At 50.2% G+C, this 12,131-nt stretch overlaps 7 protein-coding genes across 7 annotated transcripts; 2 read left to right on the top strand and 5 right to left on the bottom strand.

The window, feature by feature from the left end:
* Positions 1-422: 422 nt before the first annotated feature.
* N7473_005735 (ER membrane protein complex subunit 4) lies at positions 423-1,118 on the top strand (the record flags this gene model as incomplete). The annotated part of the gene is made up of 3 exons (XM_057151675.1): positions 423-557; positions 638-984; positions 1,043-1,118. The coding sequence occupies 3 exons, from the start codon at positions 423-425 to the stop codon at positions 1,116-1,118; spliced, it is 558 nt and encodes a 185-aa protein (XP_057009480.1).
* Positions 1,119-1,361: 243 nt separating this feature from the next.
* Positions 1,362-2,985, bottom strand: N7473_005736 (MFS transporter; the record flags this gene model as incomplete). Its single annotated transcript, XM_057151676.1, has 2 exons — positions 1,362-2,645; positions 2,704-2,985. 2 exons carry the CDS (start codon positions 2,983-2,985, stop codon positions 1,362-1,364), a joined length of 1,566 nt encoding a protein of 521 aa, XP_057009481.1.
* Positions 2,986-3,556: 571 nt separating this feature from the next.
* bna5-1 (kynureninase) lies at positions 3,557-5,193 on the bottom strand (the record flags this gene model as incomplete). The annotated part of the gene is made up of 4 exons (XM_057151677.1): positions 3,557-3,999; positions 4,055-4,520; positions 4,587-4,933; positions 5,004-5,193. 4 exons carry the CDS (start codon positions 5,191-5,193, stop codon positions 3,557-3,559), a joined length of 1,446 nt encoding a protein of 481 aa, XP_057009482.1.
* A 128-nt stretch (positions 5,194-5,321) lies between these two features.
* On the top strand, positions 5,322-6,755 carry N7473_005738 (HesB/IscA family protein). Its single transcript, XM_057151678.1, has 2 exons — positions 5,322-5,823; positions 6,266-6,755. The coding sequence occupies exons 1-2, from the start codon at positions 5,494-5,496 to the stop codon at positions 6,635-6,637; spliced, it is 702 nt and encodes a 233-aa protein (XP_057009483.1). The 5' UTR covers positions 5,322-5,493; the 3' UTR covers positions 6,638-6,755.
* A 150-nt stretch (positions 6,756-6,905) lies between these two features.
* Positions 6,906-7,430, bottom strand: N7473_005739 (uncharacterized protein; the record flags this gene model as incomplete). Its single annotated transcript, XM_057151679.1, has 1 exon — positions 6,906-7,430. One exon carries the CDS (start codon positions 7,428-7,430, stop codon positions 6,906-6,908), a length of 525 nt encoding a protein of 174 aa, XP_057009484.1.
* A 727-nt stretch (positions 7,431-8,157) lies between these two features.
* Positions 8,158-9,731, bottom strand: N7473_005740 (putative eukaryotic translation initiation factor 3 subunit EifCl; the record flags this gene model as incomplete). Its single annotated transcript, XM_057151680.1, has 2 exons — positions 8,158-9,279; positions 9,426-9,731. The coding sequence occupies 2 exons, from the start codon at positions 9,729-9,731 to the stop codon at positions 8,158-8,160; spliced, it is 1,428 nt and encodes a 475-aa protein (XP_057009485.1).
* A 666-nt stretch (positions 9,732-10,397) lies between these two features.
* N7473_005741 (uncharacterized protein) lies at positions 10,398-11,223 on the bottom strand (the record flags this gene model as incomplete). The annotated part of the gene is made up of 3 exons (XM_057151681.1): positions 10,398-11,005; positions 11,062-11,088; positions 11,166-11,223. The coding sequence occupies 3 exons, from the start codon at positions 11,221-11,223 to the stop codon at positions 10,398-10,400; spliced, it is 693 nt and encodes a 230-aa protein (XP_057009486.1).
* Positions 11,224-12,131: the final 908 nt, after the last annotated feature.

Genomic DNA, 12,131 nt, shown 5'->3' on the forward strand with positions numbered 1-12,131 from the left:
TCAAGGCCGTACTGTTGAACAGTGCTAAAAATCGATCGTATTCGGACGTTTCGGGGATCGCGGCTTTGGAGGGGAATGTGGTCCTGTATGTCGAGAAAAGGGCGAGAGTCTTCACTGCACCACGACTGTGGCCCGGTCGGGGGAATCGGAAACAGGGAGGATCATTGACAGGACATAATTCGAGATTCCACGGGCAATTGACGGGCGTGGGATGAAGAGAAAAGGCGAGTGAGACAGGGACGCGGAGAGAAAGGAGAATCGAGGCCTAAGGCGGAGTGGCAGTGGAGAGGAAGAGCTGCGGAGGAAACCTCCTGGGAGGACCCGTCATCTTTCCCACTTTGTGATCTCCTCCCCACACCAACACATCGCAACTTCATCTCCCAGCCAGCTTGAATTAAATTTCTCTCTGGCATCTATTCACCATGTCGTCTGCTCTACCGCCGCCCCCTCCGCCGCAATGGGTGACCGCGATGAACTCGCCGCTGCCGCGTCCCACCAAAGCCGCCTCCAGCATCCCGGATCCACCAGGCTTCTCCAGCGGCCGGGGAGGTAAACAGGTGAGTTTCTAGATGTTATTTGCTGCTTGGATTGAGGACTTAAAGATCCTCCGATTTGTACTAGTGCTAACCTATACCAGCGCCAGCAAGAAAAGCAGCAACCTGTCGCGAAGAAGCCCGAAGAGACCGACGCTCTGAAGATGAAGAAGGCCTGGGAGATCGCCATCGCTCCGTCCAAGCAACTCCCCATGAACGGAATCATGATGTACATGTCCGGCAACAGCCTCCAGATTTTTAGCATCATGATGGTCTTCATGCTGTTCAAGGGCCCCATTCAGGGCTTGATCAACACCAATGCGGCGTTCGCCAAATACGAGACCCCCTCCACGCGCGGGCGCCTGGTGGCCGTTAAGCTGGTATATGTGTTGATGCAGTTCCTACTGCTGGCATTGGGCATCTGGAAAGTCAACGCGATGGGATTGTTACCGTATGTTTTGATACTGGGTGGTTCCCTTTTGGTGTTGGATACTGACATTTTCGGGCAGGACTACGAGATCGGATTGGCTCGCGTGGGAATCAGAGAGGCTGCCTTTGGAGAAAGCCTACTTTGCATTCAAGTGATAGGTGGTCATGAAGTGATTGATTGTAGCATAAGCGGAAGGGCACCTTTTGAGTTTAGATTTTTTTGGTTGTATTATGATTGATCAAACTCTTCTAATAGCAAGCAAGCAAAAAAGCACACCGCAGTATCTGATGCTTCAATAAGGGTATCGATATAGTTCCATGCAAATTCATAACGGCATTGTAAATGATCGCAAAGACACCCAGTGTTGGTTGGCCTATCTCATTATCGTTGGTCCACGTTCACTTCTCGCTCGTAGGGCTCGTCTCCGTTTCAAGTTTCTTGGCCTCTTCTTTCAGACGGCGCTCTTCACGCCATTTAGGTCCCTTGAAGATGACCAACAAAAGCAGCGGAGATGTGGACAACATAACCAGCGACACGAAAGTGAAACACCATCCACGGCCCATGGCTGCAAGCATAGGATCGATCAGAGCCGTTGCGCCAGCTCCGAGCAAGCATCGCACAATATTATTAGCAGCCGTCGCTTTAGCTGCCTGTGTCGGGTAGAAGTCTACCAGAATGGTACTGATAGTATTGAAAGCCCCGGTCAGTGTAAGGCCCATTAGAAACAGAATAGTGGTCGGAGCAGCCAGATGAACCCTGAAATTCAAGCACCACCCAAACGCCAGGATGGAAAGACTTCCAATTGTGAGCATCGGGAACGCAATCTGGAGGCGAGCTTTCTCGATTGGGAAATTTCTCAGGTCTGTATGGCGGTTTTTGGCGAGGGGGAATCCCCGTTGCTTCGCTATGCGGCGGTAATTGTAATCCAGGAACTTTCCGTTGAGTATGGACGCAATAGAAGCACCGAGTCCGAATGGGATATAGCACAGTCCAATCTGGAGATCGTCTAGACCGTATAGCTCGTTGAATATAGAGGGAATCGTGGCACTGACATCGTAGAAACCAGCGAAAAGGATGGCATTACATAGCAAAACGATGCTGGTATCCTTTTGGGCGACAATCGCCAATGTTTCTAAAGGATTAGGAAACCGTAGTTTCTGCTTAGGTGGGCTGGCGGGAGCTTCGATGCCTTCCTCGCGGGCTTTTCGCGCTTTGAGGTAACTGATCAAGGACATATTCCACTGTTGAGGAGGTTGTGAACCATCACCAACGACACCTCGTGCAGTCTCAGGGAAGAAGACCAAGAATGGAACCATGAAAGCACCCGAGAAGATGACTAGAAACCAGAAGATGGCTCTCCAGCCAAGATACTGCGAGAGTAGACCTCCAATGACCGGGCCAACTGACGGTCCTAAGAGAGAGCCAGCCGTGACGAAGCCCATGTAGGATCCACGTTCGGCCGCGGTGGCCACATCAGAGACGACCCCCGACGAAAGGGCGATCGTGGTACTGCTCCCTGCACTTTGCAGACATCGTAGGACAAAAAGGGCTGCATAGTTGTTCTGCAGGGCCAGCCCAATGTTGGCGGCGATGTAGATAGCGAAACACACGATATAGGCAGGCCGTCTTCCAGCTTTATCGGCAAAATCACCAATGAACATGGGCGATAGCCCTTGGAAAATCTGTTCCATTCAAGTTAGTTTCATACCTAGGCCGAAGTAAGACACGAGACCAACACACCATATAACTCGTCAGAGTCAAGTTGATCAGCGAGTTCGAGACGTGAAGATCTCGAGCTAGTGTGTTCAGAGCTGGAAAATAGATCTGGGACGACACAGGAGAGAAGAAACCAGCCCATGACGCCATGAAAACGATATATCGTCGCTGGCTAATCGTGAAGACCGAGTAGTCGACATCGGCGACATCCCCGCCATGATTCCCCGCATGGCGGCTTGTATCTCTCGCCGTTTCAACATCAGTTGTAGCCACAGCTTTCAAATTTGAAACTGGCGGAGTGCCCATTTCTCTGTCGCTCGGTACTGGCCGTCTCAGCGATGAGAACGGGCCAGCATTCCAGCTAGAAAATTTATAAAGAGCATAGTTGAGAAGCAGATCAAACCTGACTCGGTTTTAGCGCGACTTAACCCCATGTGGAAGGTATCGAATCAAGGTCCTGCCAAAATTTGCTGTGGTCCAGTCCTGTAGGATGTGTGGAGAAGAACGGACCTGTGCCGAGATGCCGAAAGGTTTACTCCGTACTTACTCCGTACTTACTCCGCACAGTAACTGTTGAGTGCTTATTCCGTAAAAAGGCGCCTTATCGGCGGGTCACTCCGACAAGCGAGACCTACCAAAACGAGAATTAGATGGTAAGCTCGGCGGGACTTGCAAACCTATAAGCATGTAGATGATAATGCGATAACTGAATGAGGTGGTATCTGCATTTATCCCAGTCCGAAGTCCGTTCGTCCGCTAGGTACTCACAGGGGATTTTTTTGAGAGTGAAGGTCACGAACTACAGTAGGCTATGTATTTCCAAGGCTCTGCCCGACGCAAAGCAAGTTTTGATTGTTTCCATGTAGATATACAACCCTCAACCTCGAGCCTTGACAGCCTCCCGACAGGCCTGCAAGAATATTTGACAAAACTCCCACACATCGGTATATGTATTGTACAAAGGTGCAGGAGCCACCCGAATGACATCAGGTTTCCTCTCATCAATGACCACGCCATGCTCCTCCAAATAGTGCAAGACATGGTCGAGAAGTCCAGGCTGGAGCCGCAAGCTTAGCTGAGCGCCTCGCTCTGTGGGATTAGATGGTGTGATAAGAGTGAAGGGCTTGTCCTCTGGGGCAGCATCCAGGGGATACTTGAGCAATAAATGCTCGAGATAGCCAGTAATTCGAAGGGATTTCCCCCGGATCGACTTCATCGTTACACGGTTGAAGATCTCAAGGGAGGCAACCACCGCGTTGATGTCCAGGACTGAGGGGTTGGAAAGCTGGAAGCCAGCAGCGCCGGGTTGGGGGACAAATTCTGAGAACTGTTAGCCGTCATGCTGGTAATGAGTGGATAAATATGGGTTTCTCACTGTTGTTCATTTGAAAGCGTGTCTGGAGATCACTACCCCACCAGCCTGACAGTCGAGGTCGGAAAGTCTCCTCGTTGTCTACCTGGCCATGACGCTCGTGCACAAACAATGCAGCCATACCGCCCGGTCCGCTGTTGAGATATTTGTAACTGCACCATGCTGCGAAATCGACGTCCCAATCGTGTAGACGTAGATCGACGTTGCCGGCGGCATGGGCGCAGTCCCAGCCAATCAATATGTCCTTGGAGTGAGCATGGGCTGTGATTTGTTGGATGTCAAAGTATTGGCCAGTATAGAATTGAATTGCAGACAAGAGGATCAGAGCGGTGCTGGAGGCATTTTCATCGATGACCTTGATGATCTGGTCGGTAGTGAGGATTGGGCGATCGGGGTTCTCAGGTTCAATCAGAACCATAGCCTCCTTTGGGTCCAACTTGTGGTGCAGGACCTGCGACTCGATTGCGTACTGATTCATGTTTGTCGTCAGTATATAGGAAGCTGGCCACTATATGTTGAAATGTGAATCACATACATGGTCACTGGGAAATGCTTTGCCTTCCAAGATGATCTTGTACTTCTCACTTGTTGGATGATAGAAGCTGGCCATAAGGAAGTGGAGATTCGCAGTGAGAGTACCCATCACAGCTACTTCTTTTTGAGAAGCACCCACGATTGGGGCCATCAGATTGGAAGCAGCAGTGTCAACATCGACGAATGGAGGGAGCAATTCATCTTCATGCGGTACAAAATGACCTGTTACACCCTTGGTAGCCCAGGTTCGCAGGTACTGCTCGATGTATCGTCGAGTGCTGCGAGGCTGAACACCAAGAGAGTTGCCGCATAGATAGATGGACCTCGCATCGGAAGCTTCGTCATAGCCTGTGAGAGGAAGAGTAAGTAAATGTATTGAGGTGGGGCACACACGAGGGCTTTGTCTGAATATACATACTCTGGTCTGCTGCTAATATCTTTCTCTTCAAATCTTGCTTGGATGGAATGATAAACTCGTCTCGGAATTGATGCAGAGGATCCTGTGCATCCAGAGCCTCGGCGTACTCCCGCGTGTAAGCTCTGATATCATCCTGGTAGTCAAGTGGGGGACCGGATTTGATATCGCGGAGATGCTGCCGCGAACCCATTTTGTGATATTTTAATCACGCCACAAGACGTCTGATTTTAAGATATCCGGTCAATATTTCGGAGCCAGTAATTTCAAGAACCGTACGACTCACTGGTCAACAGAATTCACTTCTCTTCCCCGCCAACTCCGGTCCCTTACCCTTTTCAGTATTCTGCCATCCTTCTCCGCTAGAGCTGACCAATCACACTGCTGCCGAACTGACTAACCCGCGGCCATCGGATGGAACGATGCGATAATTGATAATCCAACTTTCGTTTCGCCATCTCTCGAGCTCAGCGACTCTTGCACATATTCAGACATGTCGCAACCTCGTTTCACATCCACAGCCATGCGGCGGCTATCCCAGCAGCACAGCCGACTCTTCTCGACCTCCCAATCCGCTTTGCGCCTCTCCGCATCTTCCTCCGCCGGCCAAATCGCTGCCCGCCGACTTACAGCAGCTTCAGCAAGCGCAGCACCTATCCATAAGCCATTTATGCGGAGTTGTCTATACCGATCGCCTGTTCGCCAGTCCGTCGCCTCATTCTCTACCTCACCCACCCGTCTCGCCACCAAGGTTACGCAAAATCCGAGAACCGGAGATGACGGAGAGGCTCTTATGATCAGTATCTCCCCTCGCGCCGTGACGGTACGTGTATAATGGCTTCCTTTTGGTTATTTGGCTTTGGTATTTGCATGTCTACCCTCTATGTTTGAAGGTATGTGTTGGGGCGTGTGGCAAGCCGGCAGCTTGTCTGGAGACCTTGGGAACGAACATTGGGCTGTTGTCGGGGTTGGGTCCTCCATGAAATTGGTTGGATGCAATCACCTAGCACGGCTTGTGTCGGTTCTCCGAGGAATCTGACACATACGACCATAGGGTGTGGAGAACAGGGCTTCCCGTCCGCTCAGCCGTACTTAAGCCACACGCCGGCCAGTTAGTAGTATGGTGGGTGACCACATGCGAATCCTGGCTGTTGTATGTTTTTGTTTTTGCTGTTTTTTCCGAGCTCGCCTTTTGCCTTTTTTATTGATTGCTCTCGGATTATCATTTTTGCTATGAAACTCGCACTAATTGTCAATTATAACAGCGTCTTCGTGAAATCACCGACCCATCCTCCTCCCCCTCCGCTACCAAAGAAGAAAACCCCTACCATCATCTCCGCATCACTGTGACCAGCGGCGGCTGCCATGGTTTCCAATACCTGATGTCTCTCGAATCAGCAAACAAGATCGACGCCGAGGAGGATACCATCTTCGAAGGAGAGGCAGGTCCATCGGAAACTTCAACAAATGCCGCTGGCACGGCAAAGGTCATTATGGACGAGCCCTCGCTTGAACTACTGTCTGGCAGCACGGTCGACTACACCACCGAGCTGATCGGTAGCCAGTTTAAGATCGTGGACAACCCGCGGGCAACGAGTAACTGCGGTTGTGGCACGAGCTTTGACGTGATGGGCTGATCTGGGCCTGGTTCTCTACCAACAGGCTTCAAGGTCCAAGGTGGTTTTTTTCTATTTTGCGTGTACAGATACAGCATATCCATATTGGACAGATAGATTAATTTGCATTGTATACCCCTCCTCTCTATGATATTATCTACCTCGACCAAGAGTCGGAATGATCCCGGAGAAATGTAGTACCATAGTCAACAGTCGTTATTTCATGGGTTCTTCACGTATAGCGCATTAGATGAACACTCATGCAATCATTAAAATACAAAAAGTCATATCAAACAGACCTCCTAGCAACAACTGCAGTCTCATAACGCGCCAACCCAACATCCTCCAAAACATGCACCTCATCAAACACCGACTCTCGAAAAATAACCTCATGATCAATCCAATCTATCTTCGGCCCAAGCCACATAATAATCTTCACCTCCCCACCACCATATGTCTCAATATACCTAGAAATCAACTTTGGCTCCCTAGGATAAACAAACATCCAAGCCTTAGCCTCCTTCGCCCGTGCATAAAGATCCCAAGCACCAGCCGCAACATGCATATCTTCTTCGGCAATATACCGATTAACAGTCGAGGCTACCTCGACTCCTTCCACGGAGATTGATGCATTAGAGTGCGAAAGGAGGCCTTCTAAAAGGCCGGATCCGCTGCCGATTGAAAGTGTGAATGCGGGTTTTTTGGGGAGGAGGGTTGTCAGGGTTGTGAGTAGGTTTGTGGATATGGAGAGACAACAGTCTGGGAATCGACTGGGTGATGAGGAGAGTTGGGATGAGATTTGGGTGAGATCCATTGTGGGCTTTTGAATTTGGGGTTTAGTAGAGATATATCCATGGGAGACGGGAGGGAGATGAGACATCAAATTCAGGCACAAATGGGAATGAATTCGGACGCGGATTTACTGAGAGGCCGGCACATGAATGGAGCATCTGGGCTGTCTGCAATTATCGGGAAAGTTCAAAGAATCTTTAGTGGCTACTTGGGCTGATTTTAATGTTTAAACTACCATCAGAACATGGATTTGAGTTTTAATCGTTGATCTATGCATTTCATCAAGTCTCTTTTTTTCATCTACCTCAACACATACACTCACCGCGAGTGCATCATCCCCTTGGAAAAAGCAGAACCGCAGACCGGGGCAAATGTGAATCGTACGCCCTCCAAAGATATCGCGATAGCCCGACTTGATTTTAAAATCCAAAAGGACGAGTCCTCTGAGCCGACGAGGGACCAGGGACAAATAAACCAAGGAAAACAAAGATAAAGAAAAAGGCGTACAAAAACCAGCAACAGAAGGAAACAATGAGGTTAATATGAGGGGAAAGAAAACAAGGAGGGGAGCGGTTTAAAGAATATGAAAGAAAAAATTCATCTCGAGTCATGTACCGTTCTTTCTTGCATGTAGAGTCAGTCCAATGCTCTACCTTTTCACCCTCTCCAAAGACCTGTAAGCCAGGTCATGGGTTGCATAGCAAACCAGATATAGGAGAGAGGTGGTCGTTTGGGGGAGGCGCACCGCCTTAGTAGACGCGGGCAAGGTTGCGCAGGTACCAGTCCACCAAGCGGCGACCGGCCTTGGTCTCGCTGACGTGGATGAGGTCATCCTCGAGGGCGTAGTCGAGGTCGTTGGAGATAACGGCCTCACCATCGAGCAGACCACCCTCAACCCAGCGGATCTGGCGACTGCGCTGCTTGTTGACCAACAGCCACGAGCGGAGCTGCTCGGGCTCGACCTCGAGGAAGCCAGCCAACTTCTTCAAGTCCATGGTGGTGTAAAGCTTCAGGTAGGAGCGGATAGTGGGGTTGAACAGAGTGTTCTTGACCTCATCCATGAAGATGGCGGTGTGGTGGTCGACGGGGTCGACGTTGACGGCGGGGTTGTCGAAGTCAGGAGGAGTAGGGCTGATGAACTTGGGGCAAGCGGAGCGGAAGAGCTCCTGGAAGACGGGCAGAGCCTCGGGGCCGCCCTGCTGCATGCGGTGGAACTGCTCGCCGTACTTCTCGCGAACGGCGGAGTGGATGGTGTCGTCCAGGCGAGTGGGGTGGAGAGCGACACAGATGGCGATCAGGGCGTACATCTGGTCGTTCTTCTTGGCAATGGCATCGTAGTTGTTGCCGCCCTTCTGGAAGTTCTTCGTCCGGGAGACGTAGACCAGAATGTGGCTGAACATGCGGATGGCATCGGCATAACGACGCATCATCATGTAGGAGAAACCCACGTAGTAGTAGGTGGTGAAGTGGGCGGCCATCACACGGGCGAACATGGCCTTCTTGTTCATCTCGATGTCGTCGAGGGTCTTGATGGCGAGGCTGAAATCACCGAGCAGGCAGTGCACGCGCAGCAGGCCGATGATGGAGAAGTAACCCAGCATCTTGTACAGAGGGCGGGAACCGTACTCGCCAGCGAAGGCAACGGGGTCCTCACCGCGCTTGATGGCAGCGAGCTGCTCGTTGATCTGGGAGCGCTGGATGAGGGAGTAGAGCACATTCAGCACGGAATAGCAACCCCAGGTGTTGGGGTTCTCGCGGAGCACCTGAGCCTCTTCCTCGGAGGAACCGCTACGGGCGACACGGTTGCGATAGCGGCAGAACGACTCGAATTGGTAGATGAACTCATCAATAACATCCCAGGCCCAATAGTACTAGAATGAAAGCATCGAGTGTTAGTTTTATTCCCTTCATTGTTACGTAGCAGCTTGGTGACTGGTCCCATGAATGCCAAGCATCGGTTTTTCATTCATTGTTTGTCCGACCACCAAGCGATGAAATGACACAGCGGAGCACCTACCGAGGGAACCTCGAGATCGACGGGGCCCTCCGAGTTCAGGATGTAGTGGAAGAGACTGCAGTAGTTGTCGTAGCTGGCGAACTTGGTCTCGAGGGTCGCCTGGTATTCCAGCGGGGTAGCGGCGGCAGTCAGCTGTGCCTGGAGGTCCTGAGCCTGCGATCCACCGAGGGATGTCGTCCGGTCCAGATCGCTCATTCCATCCTCGAAGTTGACCTGCTCACGGTAGTCGTTAACGAGAGCCTCCTCCTCAACATCGGACTCGTCGTTCAGGCTTGGGCGCGCATTGACGCGGTCGTCGTAGGACATTGTGGGCGGTAAGGATTGTCGGAGGAGGAAAGGAGAGGACGAGGTGATTTTTTCTCGCGCCGAGGGAGGACGGCAAGGGCGGAAGGAAAGGTGATGGTGGTGGTGGTGGGGTTCACGTCCGTCGGCGGCCTGTGCGATTTGCCAAAGAAGTTGAATTTTGAGGGTTTTCGCTTCGGTGTTGTGCTTATCTTATCTGCGCATAAAGTCTGTGCTGACTCAGCGTTATGCTCAAATGTGCCTGTGGATTATCGAGGAATTGAACATGGAAATCATGATTATTCAAAAAAAGCAGGATGTCTCAAATTGAATCTGAACTAAATCATGCAAATAATCTTCAGTAGACGTTTTAAGCTACTTTTATCTTTGCATTGAATCACATTTGTCCAGTCACATTTGTCCAGAGTTAATCCACAATCATTCCGTAGTTCCTAGCTTGGCTTTAGCGCTATCTCCCTCATTTTCCAAGCCATGATATGGAGAAATCATGTCCCATCTTGCTCAATTCTTGAATTTCGAAAATGTTATTATTTCTCACAGGAGGCTTGATTGTTTTCGGCCTTCGCACCTCTGACATACAATACCACATCATCATCAAAATCATCATTTGCACCGTCTCTGCGTATGCACTCAGGAACCATTACAAGGCCTTTGTAGCTCTCGCCAGCTCTAACATAGCCCAGTCCTCGCCTTAAATTGCCGTTCCCAACTCGCAAATTGCTCTGGCATGATCGTGGGATAGTATATAGGCATATCAGACGGAAACGTCTTCTCGATCATACCCCAGCAGAGATCCGCCGCAAATTCAGGATGCAAGCTCAGAAACAAACACCCCTCCGTTGGGGCCATGAATATAGTCTGTCGCAGACCGGGCATATTGTTGAGCATCAGCTCGAGCACCATTTCCCTCAAGACGCTGTAGCTGCCACGGCGGCTGTATAGCTCGCCAATGATTTTGCTGATGGTGAATTGAGCCTCATACTCTTTTTTGAAAACTAGTTCGATTGTGAGTAGCTTTTCGAATGCTTTGCAGAATTCTGCCTCGGCTTTAACTTTCAGCTCGTCGATCATGAAGTAGTCTGCTTCGGCGTACACGAGGAGATGGAAGTAGACGGCGCTTTGGAAAAGTCGGTTATGGAGGGGCGCGGTGGTCTTTGGCCTGGCACTCATTCCGAAGAAGTGGAACACATTCTTGACTGAGAATCTTTTTCTTTTATTCGGGGGACGTTTCCATCGTGGAGATGCGGATTTACCGTCAAGGCTCGAATTCTCGGAACCTGAAGTTCGGAAGTTAGTCATTTCTAATGATCTGGAGTGTTCGTGGATCGGATACCATCAGAGTTGACGATCTCCTGCTTGTCTATTCTGAGTATCAGTATATGGTGTTGTCGACAGAGACAGAACATTGTATGATAGCTGTGTCATGTCAAAACATACCTGGAATCAGCGTGTAGTTCGCCGTGTACAGGTATTCCAAAACTTTCTCCACCAACATCGGGTCTCTGTCAGTAATTGTCAGGGTTCCGCAGGATTCCTGAAATTAATATTCTCGTCAGTGGAGCTCCACAGACCGGTCCGGCACCCACAACAATGCATACCCTGAACTTGCCATGAAAAGCTGCTTTGAAAAAACGCGACAGGTGACAAAGGACGATCTTATGCGCCAAGAAGACGGTATCCCTGCAAATGATTCTCACATCGCAAGATCGCGGGAAGAAGAAGCAGCTAAGATTGTCAAAGTCAATACTGACGCCCTCACTCGATGACACCGGCCCCCAAAACCATGAGGTACTTACTCTTCGATATGTTTTCGTATCATCCGCTCATTCATCGAGATCAAGAATGTGGAATCTGCCTGTCTCTGGGCCCAGGTTTTTCCCCACGGGGTGGTCCCAGGCTGAGTCCACCATTGCCATGGAGGTGGAGGTGGAGGTGTTGGGATACCAGCAGAAATGGAACTTGAAAAAGGTGGAGTCGTAGAAGCTGAAGGCGTGGACGTGGACCTCGAAAATGTGTATGGGATTATAGAACCCCAGAATGCCATGTTTTCGCCTGGGAAAGAAGTAAATCAAAGCCTCAAAGCAGAATAACAGAGTAAAAGAATAAGTGTATGGTGAAAACGAGAAGAGGCACGCGTGAGATAGATTGTTTTGGGGAATATCAAACCGTTTGAAGCGTGATGTACAGTCCCAGGCACTTGCCACATTGAAACTGCCACTACGCGATCAGTGACTAAGGCACCAACCTAAGCTATTGCTATCACATCTTATTGCTTAGAGTCTTTTACTCGGACAATAATTTCTCCTCTTTCTCTTTGTTAGACGTTGATGTTCTTCTATGTGGGCTCATTATCATATTCTCTTGGCACAGTGTAAGGTGCAAGTATAGATTGGAGATCAAGAC

Source organism: Penicillium subrubescens (genome assembly GCF_028828155.1).
Source record: "Penicillium subrubescens strain IBT 31985 chromosome Unknown utg000004l_segment0_segment0, whole genome shotgun sequence".
Classification (NCBI taxonomy): domain Eukaryota; kingdom Fungi; phylum Ascomycota; class Eurotiomycetes; order Eurotiales; family Aspergillaceae; genus Penicillium; species Penicillium subrubescens.

Excerpts from the sequence above, each read along its gene's own strand:
- N7473_005738 (XM_057151678.1), top strand. The coding sequence starts at position 5,494 with ATGTCGCAACCTCGTTTCACATCCACAGCCATGCGGCGGCTATCCCAG. Across the intron at positions 5,824-6,265 it reads TCTCCCCTCGCGCCGTGACG|CGTCTTCGTGAAATCACCGA; the intron begins GTACGTGTATAA and ends CAATTATAACAG.